This window comes from Panulirus ornatus, chromosome 1 (assembly GCF_036320965.1).
Source record: "Panulirus ornatus isolate Po-2019 chromosome 1, ASM3632096v1, whole genome shotgun sequence".
In the NCBI taxonomy this organism is placed as follows: domain Eukaryota; kingdom Metazoa; phylum Arthropoda; class Malacostraca; order Decapoda; family Palinuridae; genus Panulirus; species Panulirus ornatus.
The window spans coordinates 57660491-57686538 of NC_092224.1; the positions used below are offsets into that span (position 1 = coordinate 57660491).

General features: G+C 44.8%; 1 protein-coding gene across 2 annotated transcripts in view; it reads right to left on the minus strand.

Annotated features, from left to right (window-relative positions):
* Ptp99A (Protein tyrosine phosphatase 99A) overlaps positions 1-26048 on the minus strand; it is a 1440930-nt gene that overhangs the window by 416505 nt on the left and 998377 nt on the right. For both annotated transcript variants that reach the window (XM_071662728.1, XM_071662717.1), the window contains exon 6: positions 22006-22120. In XM_071662728.1, the coding sequence (XP_071518829.1) occupies positions 22006-22120 (115 nt within the window). The remainder of the gene's footprint in view (positions 1-22005; positions 22121-26048) is intronic.

Consider the following 26048-nt stretch of genomic DNA (forward strand, 5'->3'; position numbering starts at 1 on the left):
AATGATGGTTCAGCAGAGTAAATGAAAGTTTGAGGCTGGGATCCAGGCAAGATGAGATGGCGGGGGAGAGAGAGAGAGAGAGAGAGAGAGAGAGAGAGAGAGAGAGAGAGAGAGAGAGAGAGAGAGAGAGAGAGAGAGAGAGTCTTACTTGAAGACTTTAAGTCAGCTGATGTGCGATTGGTTAAAAAGTTTTCTTCTAGCGTCAAAGATTCTGTTGGTTAAACAGTCAACACGTTGAGGAAATGCTTGAAGGGTCTCTAAGGCTGTCAGCAACTGATAAAACCCTTTTAATGAAAATGGAATATTCTATTTTCATACACAAGACGCTACCAAAATTCAGTACATAAGAGGGTCAAATATAAATCATCACATTCAAAAGGCAGGTCAAGAGTGGCAGATCATAAATAGAGGAATAAAGGTGATGTGTAAATCAAAAAGGAAAAACTTTATATTGTAATATTACAGTTCACTGTTTAATCTTTCCAATTGACATGGCTTCATCTTCAGCACGCTTTTGCATATTTCAGTATTCATATATATATATATATATATGAGAGAGAGAGAGAGAGAGAGAGAGAGAGAGAGAGAGAGAGAGAGAGAGAGAGAGAGAGAGAGAGAGAGAATCAACGCCACACTCACAACTCAGCGTCGTCGTCAGGTTAATACTACTCCTGATCACAAATATTCAATCGACATTATTTCTCTTTGACCCGATCTATCACTGCTAGTCAAACAAAACGCATACACGACCCTGCAAATGATTTCACAAACTTTTCCACGTCCTTTTGAGTATGAAAAAAAAAATAGCTTCATCTTAGTCGTCAGTGTCACCAGTGACCGAGCGTCCTTCACAAACAGTGAGGTCATCACTGTCTGGTGATGCGAGCAATCTACTTCAGTGCTCAAGCGTCCTGGCCTAGCTACGTCCTTGCTTGGCTGGCAGGATTCACTTAGGGGATGATCTGTAGCGTCAGCACCTTCTCAGGAGCCCTGGTGACTCTGCACCTCGGGCCTGACATGCATTGTCCCTGATAGAGGCGTTCTGCAGGAGGCGTAGCACCTCGCTGCTTGTGATGTGCTCCTTTGCCTGCACGAGTTCTGTAGAGCCATACCTCGCCCTCACCAGACTCGAGATCGCGCGTAATCCTGCAACATCTCCAGCACTCCTCGAGGAATGCTTCTCTCCCAAGTCCTCATTCGCCGCTCTTCTCTTCGTCTCCTCCGTCTTCCTTTGCTTGTATTCAAGGTGCTTCTTGGCTGAGCTGGACCTCCATATTTCACACTTTTATTCTACTGTTCCCCGAGTGTTAAGAGGAAACCAGAAGACCTTCATCTAAAATATTCCACTGACCATCGCCATATTTCTGCACCCTCGACTCGGTTCCTTTTTTCCATAACCGCTCTCCTCTCCTCACTCCTTTATTCCTTTATATCCTTTTTATCCTCTCAAGAAGACACCGGAGACTCCTGAACAAGAAGTTCTTCATGCTTCTGCAAGTCTGTCCTCCGGCATTATGTCTGTCAACCGAAATTATTCCGGTTTAAAGGAATCCACAGACGGCCACTTCCACTCGGCAGGTTCCCACATCAGCAAAAATCCCTGTAATGTTCTCGTGCTGAACACGTTGATAACGGTGGGTCGGTCATCCACGCGTGACTCTAACTCAAGATGGTCTTTCTTCAGGGACTTGACGATGGGAACGCCAGGGGGATGACGAAAGGGAGCTGGCGTGGGCAGGAATGGTGCTACAAGCACGACGCCCTCCGCCAGGAGAAAGACCCCAGGGGAGTTGGTAAGATCTGTGTACACAATGATTACCAGCAGTCAACCGTCGTGAGAGTTTCTCATTTCCTGCAAGTGTCGGTCGGAAGGCATTTCTAGGACGGATCTCCTGTAATCCATCCATCCTGGGGATACGTCCTTACGAGACAGGAGACAATGGTGGTGTTTTCAATAAGGGATTCACTGCCTCACACCCCCCAGCCACTGGGTGGCCGGTCACCTTGGGTGGAGCGATGGTCCCTCCATGCAGCACAACACCGTGGTATCTGTCAATCCTCACTCTCTGCTCTTGCAGTCTTCCCAACCTCCCACTTCTTCTCGTTCTAATACTGTCCTTTCCCTCCGCTTCGGCGGTCTTCCCAGCTCCGTCTGGAGACGTGCAGTCAGCTGGGATAGAGTGCTCTCACGCCATCCTCTCCATACTGTGAGCACATGTGCTGACGGACCGACTGACAAATGTCTCTTCCCTGTATAGACTTGTGGTCTCGAGTTCTCCGTTACTTATCTCTGGGTCAAGAGGCAGAAAACCTCGTCCCCCAGGAGACAGAAAGCCTCGTCCCCCTTCAGCGTCGTCCTGCCATTTTCTGTTCACTGTTGTATACGTGGGAGTGCCCTAAGCCAGTCGGTGAGTTCATGGGATGTGTCTCATATCCCGTGAGATCATAATTTTAAGAGTAATTTCTCTCCTGTCAATGTACTTTACTCACGGGGTCTCCACACCCTTGGTAGACGTGTGTGTGTGTGTGTGTGTGTGTGTGTGTGTGTGTGTGTGTGTGTGTGTGTGTGTGTGTGATGCAGCGTTTAATAGATTTAATCAGCCATTCGCCTGAAAAGACAGTTCTGAGCTACTACAAAACCGGGAGGTCATAGCAGTAGCTACTCAGTCATAAAAGCTTAATATCAAGGTATAGGTATGTGTGTGTATGACCTTTACCTCCTCCAACATTCACTTTCCTCTCCTCCTCTCCAACAACTATTCCCCATCACTCAAAAAGACTTTCTCTCCTCATCCTCGGTGAGGTACAGGTAGAGGAGTAATACAGGCTCTGGTGTGCTACACTATCCCTTCTCGGTCTTTTTCATGCTCCCGTCTCGAACTGCATCAATGCTGATACCATTCACGTCTGTAGCAGCAGCTCCATCTTCAGAGTTCATAATACAGACTGCATAGCTTCATAATATGAAATAATGAATGAATTATACTCGCTAGCAGTCTTATTTGAACTGCAGGATTTGTATTAACAACAAACATGATGTAATACACTCCATTTATGACGTCTTTCACGGTGAAGCGGTTGTCTTCCCCAAATGGGAATCGTTTAACGTGACGCATTCCCGGGCCGCCTGGGGTGGTGCGCACAGGTATGAACCCTGGTTGCGGCAGTTGGTCCACAGTCAACTCAACTGTTCATCCTCCCATAGAGGTTGTGGCCTTGGTTAAGGCGTTCAGTTACCTACGCCATATCAGGTAACATAGAAGACCTGTAGGTGTCAAAACCTTTATCGTTCTGTATGTAATGCCCTCAAGGTATGGTGTGATAAATGAAGCAAAATAAACTTAAAAAGAGTCAATGAAGTCTTGCCAAATATGCAACAAAAGCAGCAACACAATCACGACAACACTACCGAAGCCCATTGATCCTTGCTGTTGTGTTGCAGTGCTGAGCCGTCTTCCACGACCGTTTCTCATGAGCAAATCTGTAGTATTACGTCCACAGGTCTATATGTCTTCACTAATTCCTTATGATGAATGTCCAGTCCAGGTCATTGTGTTGGATGATCCTAAAATTAACTTTTCAGCTTACAAACAGAATCCATCATCGTCCATGCTATAAATACCCTCTGGGTTCAGGAAGCATCCGAGCGCAATGGGCATTTCATGAATTTGATACGGGAGACACGCAGCGGTTGGGCAAGGTGGTCTTGAGGAAACGCGGGTGACCTTACCTGGCCCAACAACAGAGGGGTCACGGGGCGAGCTGCTCCTGACAAATCTGGCTGGCAATCAGTTCAACACATCTGAAATGCCCAGCAATACAGACTAACAATTCCACCACAGCGGGTCCTCCGAGGTTAAACAAGAACCAAAAACATATACAAGAGAGTTATTGTTCCTTCAATCTACTGACGATACAAGAGGTATAAATCATACTGAAATAAAGCATTATTAAACTGACAGCTTTCCACACTATATGTTGGTAAATTACTCTGCTTCTTCCTCGTTAAGGGGCTTTTAGGTCTAAAATATGGTCCCTCATCCCTTCAATTTGTTGACATGTATATGGTGTGCCTATCTTTCGTTAAGGTCGAGTTCTTTCAGCCTCTCATGCGATTCATGATTTACTATTCCCTCGACTTTGACGTTCGTGATGCGCTTCTGAACTCCCTCTAACCTGTTTATCGTCATTCCTTTGTTTGGTGACCACACAACAGCTGCGCCAGCCGGGCCGACCACTCACTGCCTCCCACCCGGCCTGTATGGGCCTTGTCACCTCACACAGTGATGAACTCCACGTTTCTTCCTCCTCGGAGCGAGACGGAGGAACAATCTGCTCTCTAAATTCTTTTCCAACTTGTTCAAGATGTCTGTCTTTAAAAGGAGCGTCTGTCAACGCTTCTCGTTGAACAATGGGTCCCTTTTTGTCTTTACGTGAGGACCTTAATCCATATTTCAGTGCCAGTGCCCATGATCGGTGTGCCATTACATATATATATATATATATATATATATATATATATATATATATATATATATATATATATATATATATCTGTAGTTTCCCGCGTATGCAGGGCATAGCCAAGGACAGAAGACCTCCTCTTGCTCACATCCACAGCCAAAGCCCACACACCTTTCTGAGGTTTCTTGTTATCACTTGATATGACCTTTTTCAGTCCACTGACAGCACGTCATCCTCTCTTGTACACCAGTTCATTCTACCCCAACACGCCCCTCGCTCTCCTGTGTGTTCAGGACCCCAAGTCTAAGCTCCTCTAGCTCCATCCCTTCTCCTCCTCCTCCTCGGTTTTCCCTTCTGTCTTACTCCTTTAACTCAGTTCCTCTTCACTCATACTCTCTATATGGCCAAACCATTTTAACACACCTATTCCGCTCTCATAATCATATTCACTCACTAGCCCACACCTCTCTTACCCTGTCACTCATTACATTACCCACACGCACTCGACATAATGTCCTCAGGCATTCTGTTTCTATTGCGCCCATCCTCTTCCGTTCTTTATCAGTGAGGACCCAAGACTCACTCATACTGTACATCACTGGGATCTCCATACCATCAAACATGACCATTTTTGCTCTCATATATAGTAATCTCTCCTCCCACATACTCCTCAATGCAATATATATATATATATATATATATATATATATATATATATATATATATATATATATATATATATATACATATATATATATATATATATATATATATATATATATATATATATATATATATATATATATATATACATATATATATATATATATATATATATATATATATATATATATATATATATATATATATGGTTCTCGGTGAATGTAGGTTTGCGGCAGGGGTGTGTGATGTCTCCATGGTTGTTTAATTTGTTTATGGATGGGGTTGTTAGGGAGGTAAATGCAAGAGTTTTGGAAAGAGGGGCAAGTATGAAGTCTGTTGGGGATGAGAGAGCTTGGGAAGTGAGTCAGTTGTTGTTCGCTGATGATACAGCGCTGGTGGCTGATTCATGTGAGAAACTGCAGAAGCTGGTGACTGAGTTTGGTAAAGTGTGTGGAAGAAGAAAGTTAAGAGTAAATGTGAATAAGAGCAAGGTTATTAGGTACAGTAGGGTTGAGGGTCAAGTCAATTGGGAGGTGAGTTTGAATGGAGAAAAACTGGAGGAAGTGAAGTGTTTTAGATATCTGGGAGTGGATCTGGCAGCGGATGGAACCATGGAAGCGGAAGTGGATCATAGGGTGGGGGAGGGGGCGAAAATTCCGGGGGCCTTGAAGAATGTGTGGAAGTCGAGAACATTATCTCGGAAAGCAAAAATGGGTATGTTTGAAGGAATAGTGGTTCCAACAATGTTGTATGGTTGCGAGGCGTGGGCTATGGATAGAGTTGTGCGCAGGAGGATGGATGTGCTGGAAATGAGATGTTTGAGGACAATGTGTGGTGTGAGGTGGTTTGATCGAGTGAGTAACGTAAGGGTAAGAGAGATGTGTGGAAATAAAAAGAGCGTGGTTGAGAGAGCAGAAGAGGGTGTTTTGAAGTGGTTTGGGCACATGGAGAGAATGAGTGAGGAAAGATTGACCAAGAGGATATATGTGTCGGAGGTGGAGGGAACGAGGAGAAGAGGGAGACCAAATTGGAGGTGGAAAGATGGAGTGAAAAAGATTTTGTGTGATCGGGGCCTGAACATGCAGGAGGGTGAAAGGAGGGCAAGGAATAGAGTGAATTGGAACGATGTGGTATACCGGGGTTGACGTGCTGTCAGTGGATTGAATCAAGGCATGTGAAGCGTCTGGGGTAAACTATGGAAAGCTGTGTAGGTATGTATTTTTGCGTGTGTGGACGTATGTATATACATGTGTATGGGGGGGGGGGGTTGGGCCATTTCTTTCGTCTGTTTCCTTGCGCTACCTCGCAAACGCGGGAGACAGCGACAAAGTATAATAAAAAAAAAATGAAATATATATATATATATATATATATATATATATATATATATATATATATATATATATATATATATATATATATATATTATCCCTGGGGATAGGGGAATAAGAATACTTCCCACGTATTCCCTGCGTGTCGTAGAAGGCGACTAAAAGGGGAGGGAGCGGGTGGCTGGAAATCCTCCCCTCTCGTTTTTTTTTAATTTTCCAAAAGAAGGAACAGAGAAGGGGGCCCGGTGAGGATTTTCCCTCTAAGGCCCAGTCCTCTGTTCTTAACGCTACCTCGCAAACGCGGGAAATGGCGAGTATGAAAAAAAAAAAAAAAATATATATATATATATATATATATATATATATATATATATATATATATATATATATATATATATTATCCCTGGGGATAGGGGAATAAGAATACTTCCCACGTATTCCCTGCGTGTCGTAGAAGGCGACTAAAAGGGGAGGGAGCGGGTGGCTGGAAATCCTCCCCTCTCGTTTTGTTTTAATTTTCCAAAAGAAGGAACAGAGAAGGGGGCCCGGTGAGGATTTTCCCTCTAAGGCCCAGTCCTCTGTTCTTAACGCTACCTCGCAAACGCGGGAAATGGCGAGTATGAAAAAAAAAAAAAAAAAAATATATATATATATATATATATATATATATATATATATATATATATATATATATATATAATAACTACTCTTATAAACTGACGAACGAATCACTTTCTTGGAAAAGCTCTAAACAAAAAATACAGCAAAATGTACGTCAAGAATCCTTCTTCATCTCTCACATTATCGGGTACGAACCCGAAGACGTGCGGCCACGGGAAGTGAGCAGCAGGAAAGTTGTCTGAACACTTCAACCTCACTCGATTTCGCAGCCTCTTTGTGGACGCACACCTCCGCGCTAGCCAGGCCCGTCCCCTGGATCTGGTCAGGAGGGAGCGGAAGGAGGAGTTACCACCTCTCCTTGAGCACCAGGAGGAGTTCCACCTGCTAATCATACACAAGAACACATTATCAGGTGAACAAAAGGGTCTAGACTCTCCATGTACTGTGGCTGATGTTTATTGTGCTCACTTCGTCTCCTCTCCCCTTCGCTCCTCTCCCTGACGCTTGGGATCCCTCCCTCACCTCACCTCACCTCACCTCACCCCGCTACTCGTGCCTGAACAAAGTCTGCGGCGGAGGTAAAGGATTAACATCAAGACAGTAAACATACGGCGGCTCTCACCTGACAATAATGAGCAAACAGCTGAGTTGTGTGTGTGTGTGTGTGTGTGTGTGTGTCCCGGCCTAAGCCAGGTACACATTTATCGACCAAACTGGAGGGGAGGTTGAACAGCCGCGACCAGGACTCGAACCGGGGTAGGGCTGTGCGCAAATCATGGTCAGCGACGTGCGTGTCTCTCTATGCAACGTATATTATGGTAAACATTGTATATACACAGGTCAAATAAGTGAAGTCGTCTCCCATGCCAATGAATCATGTCAATTTGCACGAAGGTATGTCAATGCATAAGCAACACGCACACACACACACACACACACACACACACACACGTCGAGCTAAATCAGTCAGGTTTTATGCAACAGAAATCCGACTAAAACAGATAATATAAATATGTCACGTCAAAGTAAACACACACACGCACACACACACACACACACACACACACACAAATTCATCAACATGATGAAGTCATGACATGTAGCGCGGTCAAGACGACTCCTGTCAAGCTACAGAATGAAACTCAGTTAGCTCTAGGCAAGCTGTACGTCCAAGCAAGCTATACAGTGGAGTGGTGACGCGTACAGCATTCAAGCTAGATTCCTGAATGACACCACACACTTAAATCAAGCCACGTATCAAAGCTAAACCACAAGCCAGACCCGCCACATACAGTCGTCTGGTTACAGACTAGTCCAACCACACAGTAACACGTCAAACGACACGCTGGAAATCACTCTTCATACTCAGGCCAAACCACATACTAATTACCGCGCCATAAGCCAAGGTCAAGCCTCACACTGAAGTCAAACCAAAAGTTAATGAAAGTCAAACGACACACTAAAGCTGTCTACACAAAAGCCAAACTCAAACTATGCCTAAAATTCTTACCAAAACCCAAAGCCAAGCCACCTACCGGAGTGGGCACAGACTAAAGCGTAACTAATAACCAAAACCCAAGCCACATACGCCAGTCTACGCTCTGCACACGCGAGCGAGACAACCCACATGCTGACGTCAATTCAAAGAAGTACGAGCAAGGCAAACACAGAAGCCACAAGGTGAAGATAATTTTACGTAATGCAGTGAAGATGGATCCTTCAATAACGCTAAACTCTTTCATATACAATGATAACTCACAGCCACACCAAACCAATCACATTTCAGCCATACGACAGCCATACATTCCAGTTGTCAAGGCACATAATAACCAAACCCCTCGATTCTCAAACTACATAATAACCAAACCACTTAATTTCGAAGCCATATCATAACCAAACAACTCACATCCCAAGCTACATAATCACCAAAATTAATCACCTATTCATCCTTTAAAGCAACCAGACCTACTCGCACATGTTAAGCCACAGATGCAAGTGTATTTGGTAATACGGTCACGCCAAGTCGGACAATAACTACGTAACTACGTAACTACGTACACCAAACCGGACAGGCAAGGATGTCATAATGCGACGCAGCACATTAGAGTCAAATCCAACATTCTGCCTCCATACACGAGCCACCCAACCACTCCTGGAACCCACAGCTGAAATGAAGTGACGTTCTTTTGTTTTACAGTCAGGCTGTCCATTGAAGTGTAGCAGTCAACGTTACACCACACATTGACCTTCCTGAACATGACCAAGACACCAGAATCCTAGTAATGCTTTCGAGCCACAAGCTGACGGACATCAATGATCCATCACCGTTCTAACTGCTACCCTTAACACACGTACACACACGACAGAAACTGTATTTCCCGCCATGATCTTCCTTGGCGAAGACTTAACACTACGTTGGTTATTGTCACACTATTGCACCTTCAGTCGTGCACGGTTGATGGCACGCAACAGGCGTTGTTGTTTACCTCTTAACTCGTGCCTCTCCGCCCAGCTTCGTCGACCAGTTCCACCCTCCTCCCCATGTTCTAGTGACATCTGAGACCCCATCACCTCTCCAGACGTCCAAATTCCTCCTCCCCACCTTCCATAGATATCTGAGTCCCTCCAACCCACCTCGTGAGGACATCTGACTCCCTCCACCACACTTTCCCCGACATACGAGTTCCTCCTCCCAACCATCCCCGGACACCTGAGTCGCTCCTCCCCACTTCCTTAGGACATCTGAATTCCTCCTCCCCACCTTCCATAGACAACTGACTCCCTCCTCCCCATCTTCCCCAGACATACTACTCCCTCCTCCCCACCTTCCCCAAACATCTGATTCCCTCCTCCCTAAACTTCCCAATACATCCGTGACCTCCCTCCCATCATCTTCCCCGGACATCAGAGTCCTTCCCTCCCATCTTCCACGAGACGTCTGAGATGCAAATATTTCTGCAAAATGATGATTAAACGTAAAAATGAATGTCACTGATGATGGAGAAGCCTTTATGATCCTGCTTCAGATACTGTGTGTGTGTGTGTGTGTGTGTGTGTGTGTGTGTGTGTGTGTGAGGTGACTCAAAGTTGACAGCCTCGCGCGCATTCTGAAGTGATGTTGGGAAGCGCGGTGTCCAGTGTCGTGTTCCCGTCCGGCCGACCCTAAATCATCAACCTGTTGCTGTGACCGACTACAGCGGCCACCAAGCCACGGAGGGAGCACCCACGACCAACTCGGTCACACCGCAATGCTAAGCTGATTCCCCAAAGCTGACAGTGCTTTTTTAACACCGTTCAACGTACGATCAATACACAGCTTGAAGAGTGAAGGGGGGCGGCAAGGGTTGGTGGTGATATGTTTGCAAAACTTCCTCCTACATAGTTTTGATCCGTTAGGAGTTCCTGGCTGAAGCTATCCAACAGGGCCATATGAAGGGGGTGTCACCATCAGAAGCAGCAGCTGTAACATCTCGCAGATCAAGGTCCACACGCATCAGTTCCATCCTTAACGAGGGGTTTCAAGAATCGGATGTGAAAACATTATCATAGTGAATTTTTCTGAAGTAAAACTCCTCTGGCTCTCGGATATTCTTCTGCAAATCTCACAAAGATTCTTCCCTGGAGCGTCAGGAACATACGTAGCTCAGGAAACCAAAAAGAGAACTAAGGTTTTACACACTACAACCATTTGTAGCCACGGAATGCATAAGAATCTTACAAAAATTGACTCACGCTACACGTTTGCATCTGGGAAAACCATAAGAAAATTAAAATCTTAACTGGAACGACAAATATTTCAGTCAAAGAAAACAGCAAAAATCTTGAAAATCCAATACCAAGAAGAATGCCTCCATGGCAACGTCTGTGGCGCTGTTCCTTCAGAGAAACGGTGACCTCTCCCTCCGCCACCGGACCATCACAAGGGGGTCTTCCAGCCACAGGAAAAATCCTCGCTGTCCCTCGACAACAGCTCATGGCAACTAACTCTGGACTTCCTCCTTGGCAACAAAACCTTCCCACAACCGCACCTGGCCGGTCTTACCGTCTCCATGGCAGCGCCATCCCTCAATTCACTCAGGTAAGGATGACCTACCTCGCTGCAGGGGAGGAGACGCGTGTCCTCGAGCTTCACCCTCGACACACATATTTCCGTCCTGGAAGCTGCGCCTTGAACCAGACACACTTCACCTGTTGTTGGGAGGAGCATCTCCCTCCCTGCCCCAGCGGAGAGGTGAAGCACCAGGGGAATATGGATTATAGGACGGAGTCTCAATGTTTCTTTATGCACGAGCATCGACGTGCTGCACCTGCGGCCGACTTCCCTCCTCCCAAGCCTCCCTCTTGTTCCAGGGCCGTGGAGCAGCGGATGACGATGACGAAGAGGAGGAGGAGGAGGAGGAGGAGGAGGAGGAGGGATAAGGTAACAAGAATGAAAGGAAGGAAAGGAAAGAAGCGAGAGAGAAAATATGATAAACGCAGCTTATGAAGACAATGAAGATGGATATGGAATGGAGATTATGAGAAAATACACTAAAGAAACAGAATAAACGAGTAAGCAAAATACAAGACAATACAAAGTAAAAGCCTTCCAGAGCATAGAGCAAACTGGTACCAAGAGACCTACTGGCCAACATGGAGATCTATAGAGCAAATACGAATCTCTAACATTAACTTTTATCTAATTAATAATGACCAAACCATTGATAATAACCAATCCCATTATAATAATAAAAAAAGAACAACTCACCAACCTACTGGAAATTACTGGCTCATCTCCTCCTGAATGCGTCTGTGCTCCTGTCCTATACAACACTAACAAGGCAGCCAGTTCATTGCACTGCTCAAGGACCCTCCTCGTTCTTCAGTACTCCCGTATACTGGAGGGAGGGAGAGAGAGAGAGAGAGAGAGAGAGAGAGAGAGAGAGAGAGAGAGAGAGAGAGAGAGAGAGAGAGAGAGAGAGAGAGAGAGAGAGAGAGACAGACAGAGAGAGAGGTGGGGTGGGGGAGAAGGACCAACAATTAGGGATGTAGAAGGAAGCAAGGCAGAGCACTCCCCTAGAGGGGTGGGCTGAAGGGCTGGACAGGCTCCCTTCCCTCCCTACGTTAGCAACACGAACCGGGGACCTAACACACAAGGTGAGACAGACAGACAGACAGAACCTACGGAAGAACAGACGACCAGTGAACAACCGGGAACAGAAGAAACGAAAGAGAAGGAGAGAGAGGGAAGAGAAAGAGAAGGAGAGAGAGGGAAGAGAAAGAGAAGGAGAGAGAAGGAAGAGAAAGAGAAGGAGAGGGAAGAGAAAGAGAAGGAGAGAGAGGGAAGAGAAAGAGCGAATATATCAGAGGAATATATGATAACGAGGAAGATTCTGGTGAGAGGAATAGTTGAATTAACGAAGGAATGTGACTGATACTCTTAAAGATAAAGGAACAGTTGTTAACCTCTCCTGGGATGCGGGCCGATCCTTGAGCAACACGGTACGACCCTTGACCAAGACAGTACGACCCCTGACCAAGTCGGTATGATCCTCGAGCACGAAGATACGACCACTGACCAAGATGGTACGACCCTTGAGCACGAAAGTGGGATCACGGAGCGAGTGTGTTCGATCCTTGAGCACGGCGGTACGGTTTACTAAGCACGGAGGAACGACCCTTGGGCCAGACACCACGACCCTCAGGCACGATAGAGTAAGTCTTTATATGCATAACGGGCTTGTATACCTGTCAAAAACAGGCATCTATAGATAAAGAAACACGACCCCACTGGCCTACTTCCACACATGAGTTATAGGAAATAACTAGAATAAAAAAAGAAAAGAAAACAGAATGAGGGGAAAACTGAAATAATATAAAAGGTGGGAAAAGTCATCTGATCCGATAATAAGCTTGTGGACCCCCGGAGGGCAGCGGCCCCTATTAGCCCTCCCTGCTGGATCGAATGAGGCTGCCCTGGAGGGCCAGGGATGGTGAGGGTCGAGGTTAAGGGGACGGGGAGGGAGGGAGGGAGGGAGGGACGGGTAACCCAGAAAGGAGTAAGTTCGTGTGTATGTACGTACACCCTTGACGAGCGAGGGGGCAACGTTACCCCATCCACACACACACACACACACACACACACACACACACACACAATAACTTCTACCGAAACAGAATTTAATTTACCGCCTTAATCAGTCAATTATCATATTATCTAACTTGCCTTCCACAAATAAAGGTAAATGAGACAATTTAATGATGACTCAATACGCACATAATGATAATTCTACGGAAATGTTAGTTAGATGAACAATATACAATAATAATCATTATTACACTATATTTTTTCATCCACTTACTATCTGATTATTTTCAGTACAACAACGAATGATACAACCTGGTGCAAGTGACATCACTGTTGTTATTAACAACTGCTCGGGTGTTACCGGGCTCCGCCGGCTCGAGAAAAAAGTTACCTTTGGTGGCGCTGCATCACAAGCAGTGCCGGGCGAGCGACACAACCTCTCACTTCAGAACTTTAACTTGATTTTGCGTCGGTAACCCGGGCAACTTTATCGTGCCGCCCATGCTCCTGCTGTTAGCGGTAGCGCAAAAGGATTACATGGGGTCGCAAAGGGGTCTCAGTCAGACCCCAGTGGGTCGGTGTTACATAGGTTGTTACAGATACAAAAACATGCTTCGATACATACATTACATAGTTTCATACGGCAAGTTTTACCGACTAGATGCAAAAAGTGGATACAAACTTAAAACTTCGGGTATCTTGTTATTATCAATATGGTGTTGACATATCTAGCAGTTTGTCTAGACCTATTCCTATTAGGCTCTATCTCTTCACAATTTTCGACACAGTCTTGTAGTTTGTGCCCCGATCTTTGACCATAAACTTTACAATTCATATAATCATCATCTCCAGTTACGGGAAAGCGCCAATAGTACCTATAGCCTAGCCTTTGCCTAACAAATACATTATGTAATCTACTGACCTCATTACTTTCGCCACATGCAGGTGTTACTTTACACACTTCACTGTCACTGAAAATGTTTTTACTTGTGCTTCTCTGAACTCGCCTTCGTACTTCTAAGATGGTATGTTATTGCTTCCTAACTATAGTTTTGAGGCTTCTGACTGGCAGTCCAATGTAGCTTTCTACATCATCTTTACTAAGTACTACAAAAGAGTTTACAATTCCCTGCTACTGGAAGTGCGCAGCCTTGGGCAGCTGGAGAATTTAGATATTGGTCTGGGGTGGTGGTAGTAGTACTAATAATAGTATAATATAATAATAATAATGATAATAATAATACTAATAATAATAATAACAATAATAATTATAATAAAACATGATAAAACACATAAGTTGACTACTATGACTACAGCACAACCGTGTTTTCCCAAGCGTTTGTACATGACCTTCAGTTCCTCCTCTTTGTCTCCACACAGTGGGCTGGGGCTCTCCCTCCCTCCCTCCTTCTACCCAAGTGTAAGTCCTGACTCCCTTATAGTCTCTCACATGCTATATACCTAGCATCCTCCTCCATCATCCGACGTCTCCACGTCTTTCAAATACTTTCTTGCTTATCTCTTTAGTCCTCCACGCCGTTCCTACTGGCTAAGTTCTTTACTTTTATTTTTTCTCTTCGTAACTTCACGTTCACTCCTAGGACAGATCCTAATCAGTTCTTGAACAGCACGTCCACAGTCTCATACAGACTAACACATAAAATAATGCATAAGCATTATCATGTGCTTAATTACTTACAAGGTAAGGTACCAGTCATGAACGTTGGTATCCACATCAGAGACAGGCTTGTACAACACCCTGACTACTACTATACGGGGTATAACCCCACACCAGGCCAACGTCTCGACTAACCCCGCACAGGAAGATGACCTGAGGTGAGTTGGTTGAACCTCCTGCCCGGACGGGAGTCGAACCCATTTTAATACCTGCTCGTGAAGACGCGGGACACATTAACATCCGTCAATACCCATCAAAAAGAGAAAATAAAATAAAATCTACCACCAGACATCCAGATATAGGACACCCTTATATAAGCGGATAACATACGGCCACAAGCTCCTCTGAGACATGACAACTCAAAGATAACTGAACACATGGTAACCATAAATACAGGCGGATAAATACTGCCACGCGATATCTGGCCACATGAGCTCGTTGTATAATGCCAACCTGCAGAACCGCATCGAACTCCCGTATATAACAACGAGAAACTGGTCTACATTACTGTTTATTCTTGCGCGAGAGATATGAACTCTGGATACAACAACAAGCAGGAAGGAGTAGTGATGCGAGACGCCCTGGCCTGGCGAGGCGGACGAACCCCACCAGCGAGGCGGCGACGCTCATCTCTGGCCTCACTGGAAAACGCCAGTCATGCAGTTGTACCACCGGATTAAGACAATGTCGGTCTGACGACACTTTAGGAAGTCGTGTAGATAACGTTACGAGTGGATGCATTCAGATAAATACGCACGAAACAGACAAGCAGTACAGCGGCGATAAACACACACACACACACACACAAATACATAACGACAATTAATCCCGTCAATATCAATGGCTAATATAAAGCAGGTCTATGTTATGCTGTTGAGCAAAACAGGCGAAAAAAGGAAATGCATTAATTTCACGGAGGAGCGACGGCCGCCGCTGCACGTGGCCGTGTCAAGATTAGGGGCGAACCGCTACCCGGGCCTGCACTACGGGGAACACAGAGCGAAGAGGTTGTGAGAACGGGGAAAACGTAGGATAATTGGGGACCGGAAACCCACCTAAGATGCACCTGCCGCCTTAGCTAGACTCTTTTTGCAGAGCGATATTGTTTCCAGGGTATCCTAACAGATACGGTCTTAAAGAGGGTCCAAGTTATGCTATATGTACAGTTTATAGTGTACCTGTGCCCCCACTGGCGGGCTGCTGAGGTCATGCAAAGGATACAGCGAGTCCGCTGGCAAGTCCGTCTGTATGGCGGTACCTGGCATCTTCCCGCACGGGGAAAACTGCTGCCGACTTAAATGCTTTTATGTTAATGAAAAGAATGTCTGATGCTGATGGGATATTGATATTTGTCTTCTCCGTGAGTTTCGTTATTTTCAAAACCAATACGAGATGAAATGAGCAGTTCCGCAAGATGATGGGCCGTTTGCATAAAAGGAAAACGACGCTACTTGGCAACTCTACCACATGTTCTCCCCCTCCTACCCCCAGCGAGTATCTCGTGCAGAAGCGGTCTATCTCGACCGCTTCCACGCTCGGGATCTCAACTATTGTATTTTAAAGGGACATTGCTCTTTATCTTGTATTCGCACATTCTCATGGGCTTAAATATTCATTTCTCTTCCATTGGGATGATAATGAATACAAATAACATACAACTATCTAAATAAGCGGGATAACAGGTACAAGGTTGATAACAGGAACATAATCAGACAGCTGATAAGATTTGGACGCCTAATTACATCCGGAATTAAGTGAGTGATGTCAGAGTGCGAGGTATAACAGGGACGCAACAGTAATCAGAAACCCTCCAGTCACGAAGAGACTGTACAACCAATCAAGTGTTTAGCGTTGCCAGTAAACTCTACTCGGGTATACATCTCCTCCAGGCAATTTCGTTTGTAAGCAACTGAATCCTAAGATCGTACTGGGTTAATAAATGACCGTGTAAGTTCTCTTGAATAGCTAAACGCCTGGGTCTCAAAAATAAGATAAAAAAAAGATGTTTTATTTTCTTGCACAGACGGTTGGTCGAAGCTTTCACTTGTTTTCCACTTTTATAGGAAAGTTGGGCAGGCATTCTACACTTGTAACACAAAAGGAAACAAAGTAGCTGTAATTGAGTGCATTAGTCTCTCAAATGAGCCTCATTATGGTAAAGAGAGCAATAACTGCGCGCCATTAACGATACTCAGCATCTACGTGACGTCACGAGGACTGATGCGCTCTTTAAGGGTTCTGAAACTGTATCGAACAAGTTAATCAACACCAGCGACCATTTAACTGGCCGAAAAGTCGTTTTGGGGCGACAGGTGACTGATGTCCGCCTCGTCGTGAGGCACTCAATGCCTCTCCGATAGCGAGGTTCTTGCTGTATTTTCGTAATTTACACCTTCCGAAGTTTTGGAAAAAATAAATATATATGTAATGTACTAAAGTTACACAAATGAGGTGTTGCCACAGCATGTCAGAATGGGATAAATATATAAACGAATAAAGCTGGGAGAAAATCTATCGCCGTAAATAATGTGAACATTGTAAGATTAATTCACAGAGCCAAGGTAGGCTTCGAGAACGCAACTTCCGCTACACAAGCGGCGATGGAAGACATGAGAGGCTGCTGCTAAATCCTCTCTCTCAGCCACATCGTCTCTAGTTATGTCAAATGGGAGAAAAAAGAAAAAAAAACTACGGAAACTGCTTGCAGAAAGATTGTCAAATACAAACGAGAGTGGACGCTTGTCCAGCGTGTGAACGAATACGATGTTAGCCTAGCCAATCAGAACTCGCCCAATGGTTCGATGGGTTCGCCACGGCTATCATTAATTTAATTTAGTTATTCTAATTTAGTTATTCACTTTCACGTAGCCGTTTAAACCTTGAGTGGTAAGTGGCAGCCAGTTCTCGGGTGTGCACCGATACTGGAACTGGTGTGTGTGTGTGTGTGTGTTCAGTGTACCATTACTGGCACAGGTGGATCCATGTGTAAATAAAGTAGCTGGATGTGTCTATTGTGTAAAATGTTACTACGCTGCTTCACCTTAAATAAATTCGAATGACTGAATCAATCCTTTCAGACTATAGTGTCTTAATTGGATCAATTCTACCTATTATAACTATTATCATTATTATCATTATCATCACTGACAGTTCTTAGGAATATCTAACGACTGTGGGTAAAGAGCGTTACTTAAAAAAAAATTCCATTTTCTGAGGTAAGAATGAAACTAAGTTCAATCCCATCACTATATAAATACTTTACTTCTCCCGAGGAGAGAACCATAAGGGCTTCGATACTCCATTCATCCGTTCTTCTCCATTGATATAATTTTCGGTAATGACTAATACTTGAGTTTCCCCTGATATACAGGCCCCTACCAGCAAATGAATAACAGAAAACGGAGGCAAGTGCGCGTCAGTGGAGACTTCAGTGAGGATGATATCCTGCACACACACAACATATATATATATATATATATATATATATATATATATATATATATATATATATATATATATATATATATATATATATTGCTTTGTCTCTGTCTCCCGCGTCTGCGAGGTAGCGCAAGGAAACAGACGAAAGAAATGGCCCAACCCACCCCCATACACATGTATATACACACGTCCACACACGCAAATATACATACCTATGCATCTCAATGTACACATATATATACACACACAGACACATACATATATACCCATGCACACAATTCACAGTCTGCCTTTATTCATTCCCATCGCCACCTCGCCACACATGGAATACCATTCCCCTCCCCCCTCATGTGTGCGGGGTAGCGCTAGGAAAAGACAACAAAGGCCTCATTCGTTCACACTCAAACTCTAGCTGTCATGCAATAATGCCCGAAACCACAGCTCCCTTTCCACATCCAGGCCCCACACAGCTTTCCATGGTTTACCCCAGACGCTTCACATGCCCTGATTCAATCCACTGACAGCACGTCTACCCCGATATACCACATCGATCCAATTCACTCTATTCCTTGCCCGCCTTTCACCCTCCTGCATGTTCAGGCCCCGATCACTCAAAATCTTTTTCACTCCATCTTTCCACCTCCAATTTGGTCTCCCACTTCTCCTCGTTCCCTCCACCTCCGACACATATCCTCTTGGTCAATCTTTCCTCACTCATTCTCTCCATGTGCCCAAACCATTTCAAAACACCCTCTTCTGCTCTCTCAACCACGCTCTTTTTATTTCCACACATCTCTCTTACCCTTACATTACTTACTCGATCAAACCACCTCACACCACACATTGTCCTCAAACATCTCATTTCCAGCACATCCATCCTCCTGCGCACAACTCTATCCATAGCCCATGCCTCGCAACCATACAACATTGTTGGAACCACTATACCTTCAAACATATATATATATGAAAGAGATAGCGTCAAGAACAGATGACAGCTTAAAAGGGAAAAAATCCTCACTAGGCTCCTCGATTTGTTCTTATTTTGAAAAGTAATATAGGAGGGGAGGATATCCAGCACCCGCCCCTCTGAAGTCGCCTTCTACGACCCGCTGAGAACAAGTGGTTAGTGTTCACTATCTCCAACCACAGGGATAATACATATATATATATATATATATATATATATATATATATATATATATATATAGTGCGTAACGCTCAATGCTGGAAAATTAGAGTTAAGAATCAGTCGCTCGTAAGATGGAGAGGGAGTGTGTGTGAATGTCCCACACTGCTTTTCGAAACACCCAAAGTTATTGTTAAACCATCTGATCAAATCATCATAATCAATATCATAATTATGTTATCATTATTATCATTATCATTATCAATATCATTATCTTTATTATTAGCGTTACATTATTATTATCATCATTATCATTACTATTATCATTATCATCATCTACAAGCGACTTTTGTTCATATAGATATAAGTATGAACCAAGGAAATAATTATAGTTACATACAGGATAACGAACGCTACACACACACTTGGAACGAAAGAAAAAAAAAATAGATATGTGAAGATGCTTAATATCGTCTCAGATTCACATGTGATTAGTGTTTTAGTTATATAAAATGACCCTGCATGACGTACCGGATACTAGAAGGTTTCTAAAGGTTCGGTGTATACTAGAAAACGAGCTAATATTATCAAAGGCTGTACTAAACGGTTTTCTAAAGTCTTGGTTTCTTTTACGTTAATATCAATTAAGTGTACTGGATGGTTCCCAACAGTCCTGGTTTCTAATAAAAATTTGATATCAAACGCTGTACAGGACGGTTCTCTACAATCCTGGTTTCTAATAAAAAAAGAATGAAACGCTGTACTGGACGGTTCTTTACAGTCTTGGTTTCTAATACAGGTTAATATTTTCAAACAATGTACTGGACGGTTCTCTAGTCCTAGTTTCCAATACAAATCAATATCATCAAACGCTGTACTGGACGGTTCTCTAGTCTTGGTTTCTAATACAAATTAATATCAAACGCTGTAATGGACGGTTCTCTGAAGTCATGGTTTCTTTTACGAGCTAACACTAATATACGCTGCAATGGCTAGCTTTATACATTCATGGTTTCTATTACGAGCTAACATTACTGAACGCTATGGGGCAAAGTTATCTAAAAGTCCTGCCTTCTATCAGAAACCTGTGACCCGCTACGAATACTCGTGTCTTAACAGAATACTCTCGCCCTCAGGAACTCCCAGTTCCCAAGGGCCTTCTTCATCACACAGACCTTATAGAAGGTGTCATTACTTCGCAAACTCCCATCGTCTGGTGGGGACATCGAAGTGCAAAAGCATGACACAGGAAAGAGCCGTGGGCCACATACGAACATCTCCCCGTCTGAAGGAACTTACTTGAAATCAAATGGTAAAATACACTAACTCAGCCAGGGAGACATTTGCGTAGTGCGTCACGGAGGGGAAACTGACGTGACGCCCGTAGACACTCTACAGTTTGGCATCTGTCAGGGTAAAGAATGACGGTGAACTGTCAAAGAAATCCGACGGACAAAATTGACAGGAAAACGTGTCCAGAAGGACTGTCATGTGGGAACTATAAGGAAAGCATGTCACGGGACACTGTCACGGAGAACTGTCATAGGAAACGGTCAGGAAGAGGACTGTCTCGGGACACTTTCAGGGAGAACCGTCTCGGGACACTTTCTGGGAGAACCGTCCCGGGACGCTTTCAGGGAGAACCGTCTCGGGACACTTTCAAGGAAGAACCGTCTCGGGACACTTTCAGGGAGAACCGTCTCGGGACACTTTCAGGGAGAACCGTCTCGGGACACTTTCAGGGAGAACCGTCTCGGGACACTTTCAAGGAAGAACCATCTCGGGACACTTTCAGGGAGAACCGTCCCGGGACGCTTTCAGGGAGAACCGTCCCGGGACGCTTTCAGGGAGAACCATCTCGGGAAACTTTCAAGGAGAAACGTCTAGGGACACTTTCAGGAACGGAACCGTCTCGGGACACTTTCAGGAAGAACCGTCCCGGGACACTTTCAGGGAGAACCGTCTCGGGACACTTTCAGGGAGAACCGTCTAGGGACACTTTCAGGGAGAACCGTCTAGGGACACTTTCAGGGAGAACCGTCTAGGGACACTTTCAAGGAAGAACCGTCTCGGGACACTTTCCGGGAGAACCGTCTAGGGACACTTTCAAGGAAGAACCGTCTCGGGACACTTTCAGGGAGAACCGTCTAGGGACACTTTCAGGGAGAACCGTCTCGGGACACTTTCAGGGAGAACCGTCTTGGGACACTTTCAGGGAGAACCGTCTTGGGACACTTTCAGGGAGAAACGTCTCGGGACACTTTCAGGGAGAACCGTCTCGGGACACTGTCAAGGGAGAACCGTCTCGGGACACTTTCAGGGAGAACCGTCTCGGGACACTGTCAAGGGAGAACCGTCTCGGGACACTTTCAGGGAGAACCGTCTCGGGACACTTTCAAGGAAGAACCGTCTAGGGACACTTTCAGGGAGAACCGTCTCGGGACACTGTCAAGGAAGAACCGTCTCGGGACACTTTCAGGGAGAACCGTCTCGGGACACTTTCAGGGAGAACCGTCTCGGGACACTTTCAGGGAGAACCGTCTCGGGACACTTTCAGAGAGAACCTCACTAGAGAGAAGTATCATGAACAAAAGTACTCGTGTGTCATACTCACCACCCTCATCTGTCATGACGGCGACGGTGGAGGTGGGTCCGTCCCCCTCAGGATTGAACACCTGGAGGGACACCAGGTACTGGGTGTAGGTGCGGAGGCCCTGTACAACGTGACTCTGAAACACCCAGAGAGAGGTTAGTCGGGGCGGTGGTAGGCGCCCTTGGGCGCCCAAGAGTCCCACCTCCGTACCAGCAGTTCCAACGGTGACGTCTCCATCAGGAGCGACACGCAGTTGCTCGAATTCGATCGCAATCCCTCGTATCAGAGGTGTTCTGATGCAGCTGTGGTGGCAATGCGGTAATTCAAAATGACATTCGTTACTTGGTTTTCAATCACGGAGTTCGAGCTTTCCCCGTCACCTGTAAACCAAAAGAGTTCGGAGAGGGCAAAGGGAGGCATACTCTTCCTCACCAGTCTGGTGTACAGGTGTTACCGCCGCTGATGAACCACACTGAATGGAACTGCCAGACTCGGTACCTCTCGGGCCACCTTCAGGCTGCTGCTTCAAACTCAACCAAACTACAACAGACATTAGATAAGCTGGTCGAATTATTTCGAGGACAACAGACTATATACACATGCACTACATACTCTAAGGTGCCACTACTATACTGGTGCAAATGTGACTACTCTACTTCGTGCTTGGTTAGGAGAACAACGCATGCAGACCAACGAACTTAAGGTGATAGTGATGGAGCAATAGTACGAGTCAGCCCTACGAAAATCGGTGCCCGGCGATAGAAAATGTACCAGTCCATGTAGAGCTTCAGAGAAAACGGAGAAAACTAGGATGGCAGCATGCATTACAAGGGTAACTATTGTAGTATAGCGGTAACGTGTTCCATACCACCTTTTATTTTTGTTTGTTCATGGGAAAAAATCTAAGTCGTCAGTTACCATTGGATATAATAGTATCATCGATTCGCTCTGAAATAACTGAATAATCAATGCAAAAAATATGAAAGTTAAGAGCATTTTCATCGTTTGCAATTGTATAATGAAACACCATCATTGTCAAATCAAAATCGTTCATATATACATCTACATCCAAAGAAACATTACGGAATCTCAAATGTCAATCGGGAATTCACGGATACTTCTACCTGGTTTAAAAGCATGATGAACTGAGGTTTATGTAAAGAGCATGCTCATGAGGTCCTCTTACTCAGGATATATAAACATCCCACTGGGACAAAGCTTCCTGTTCACAGTGGCATACACAGGAACTGAAGGTTCTGGAGGGCAACAGCGTTCATGACTGGAGCCGTTCGTGAACTGCGTAGGGGTTAGGGAAGGCGAGTTGCGTGTTGATGGGCTAGTTCAGGTTATCATCAGCTTTATCTATGGCCGGAGATGAGTTTAATGTGAGCTGTGCTTGGTTAATACATCATGCTAGGCTGGGGAGTTGAGGGGGAGGAGGGGATGGTTGAAAGTCGCACAATACGACGTGGGTAGTCGAAGCCTAGCCATCGCCCTGGGATGGTCGCTCAACACAACGTTATCCAACATCAATTCTGATGGCTCTTGCTCACGTGATCAACGAAAATCGGTAAAAACGACAGATAATATGACTTTAATTTCGTTTTTTTTAGTATGGTTTTAACTTATTGAGAATAGCAATCTTATGAACTTAGTAAATCATTATTATTACCATTTTCTAAACTCGGTACGATCCTGTATTATATAGAAAACGCCTCAAAATCCTCGCTGATACTCCAACACACTATTTCCCAGGTAACAAAAAATAGTATTCCTTTTTTTTTTTTATCGGTCCGCTGGCCTAACTATACGATTGCCGTCCGGAAAATTGGGAACCCTGGCCGACTGTTCAATTATTCTAGCCACAGAATTTGAATGCGAGGGAAGGTAATTCCTGAAGGCGGAGCCAAGGCCGGCCCCTCAGTGGTTCGCGGGCTGCCTGGCTTGGCCGTCTGGGTAGATTTGAAGGAACTGGAAGGGAATGTGGGTTAGTAGCAGAACACACACCTTGGCCTTTGTGAAGCGAAGTGAGTTAGTGAGTTAGTCAGTGAGTTAGTTATATGGTGATCTACTCCATGTTAGCTTCTACGGGTTGTGACACATGATTCTCTAAGTACTCTACGTCATTTTGAACAGCTGTTCTTCAAAGGTAAACATTTGAGTTGCTTCACGTACGTGAGATATTAAACATACAAAAATAGTCAATATATTTTTGTATCAAAAGAAGTACTCGGAGATGAAAGGCAAGGAATATGTCCTAAAAAAAATACATAACATTTCTAACTTTCTCTTTCGTAAACACACAAACACGGGTTTCCACCGTTCGTAATTTTAACACACGTGTCTCATTCATACATAGAAAGGTTCGTTCTACCTGCGTCTATATTATCTCACGTGTAATAATCACTAACATGTTCTATCCAGATGCGTTCGTTACTTGCCTTATAAACAATGACCTCAACACTGCTTTAGTGAAGACTTTGAATACGTGTTTTCCTCTAGTGTCCATAACACCAATAGCTTTAGATCATCTCTCACGTTTTCTTTCAATAATTTTCTAAATAATACGTTTTCTTACCAGCCATTCACCTCGATAATACGTTTTCTTTCAATCGTTTCTAAAAAAATAATACCCACTTAAAAGAATCTGGATACTTCAAGCGACTGAAAGCAAGATTTGAAGACACTAGCACAACTGACAAGGGAATCAAACTCCAACATTCTTTACAATTATCTCCATTCCTTCTTTTTTTTTTTCTATAACATCCTCGTAAAAGACATTTATCGTCCAGTACGTCTTGGTAAGAGAAACGAAGTTCGAGAGAAAAACTCACTTTAAGTTCCTTCAGATTAAAGTGTCTGTAATGTCTTCTAATTGCAGTGTCAGCTGTTCCTCCTGGCTAAAGTGTCAGCTGTTCCTCCTGGCTAAAGTGTCAGTCGTTCCTCCTGGCTAAGTGTCAGCTGTTCCACCTGGCTAAAGTGTCAGCTGTTCCTCCTGGTTAAAGTGTCAGTCGTTCGCCCTGGCTAAAGTGACTATTCCTCATGGCTGAAGTGTCAGCTATTCCTCCTCGCTGAAGTGTCAGATGTTCCTCCTGGCTGAAGTGTCAGCAGTTCCTCCTGGCTAAAGTGTCAGTCGTTCCTCCTGCTAAATTGTCAGCTGTTCCTTCTGGCTAAAGTGTCAGCTGTTCCTCCTGGCTAAAGTGTCAGCTGTTCCTCCTGGCTAAAGTGTCAGCTGTTCCTCCTGGCTGAAGTGTCAGCTGTTCCTCCTGGCTAAAGTGTCAGCTGTTCCTCCTGGCTAAAGTGTCAGCTGTTCCTCGTGACTAAAATGTCATCTGTTCCTCCCGGCTAAAGTGTCAGCTGTTCCTCCCGGCTAAAGTGTCAGCAATTTCTCCTGGCTAAAGTGTCAGCTGTTCCTCCTGGCTGAAGTGTCAGCAGTTCCTCCTGGCTAAAGTGTCAGCAGTTCCTCCTGGCTAAAGTGTCAGTCGCTCCTCCAGGCTAAAGTGTCAGCTGTTCATCCTAGCTAAAGTGTCAGTCGTTCCTCCTGGCTAAAGTGTCAGCTGCTTCTATTCGAATAAAGTGTCAGCATCAACTGTTAAGTGTTCCCTTACTTATAAAGTACCAGATGTAGTGTGACCTTTTTGACTTTCTAAGTATGTCCCTGACACTTATTCTCTACGCAAGACAAGTCACAGGCAACACCCAGACTGCACTTTACACTTACACTGGACTCACTCCCGTCTGACGTCTTACATCAACACAATCACACTTCCATCATCATAAGATTCAGCTCTGGATACACCAGCACGCATCCATCACATCGCCAGGGCCCACACACTGCCCTACATCACCCAGGTCCTCACGTTCCTGTACATCACGGGGCCCCACACACCCGAATATCACATGGTCCCCCCCCACACACCTGAACATGACATGGTCCTCACACATCCTAACATCACATGATCCCCCATACACCCGAACATCACAGGATCCCCTACATACCCGAACATCACATGATCCCCACATACCCTAACATCACACGATCCCCCACACACCCTAACATCACA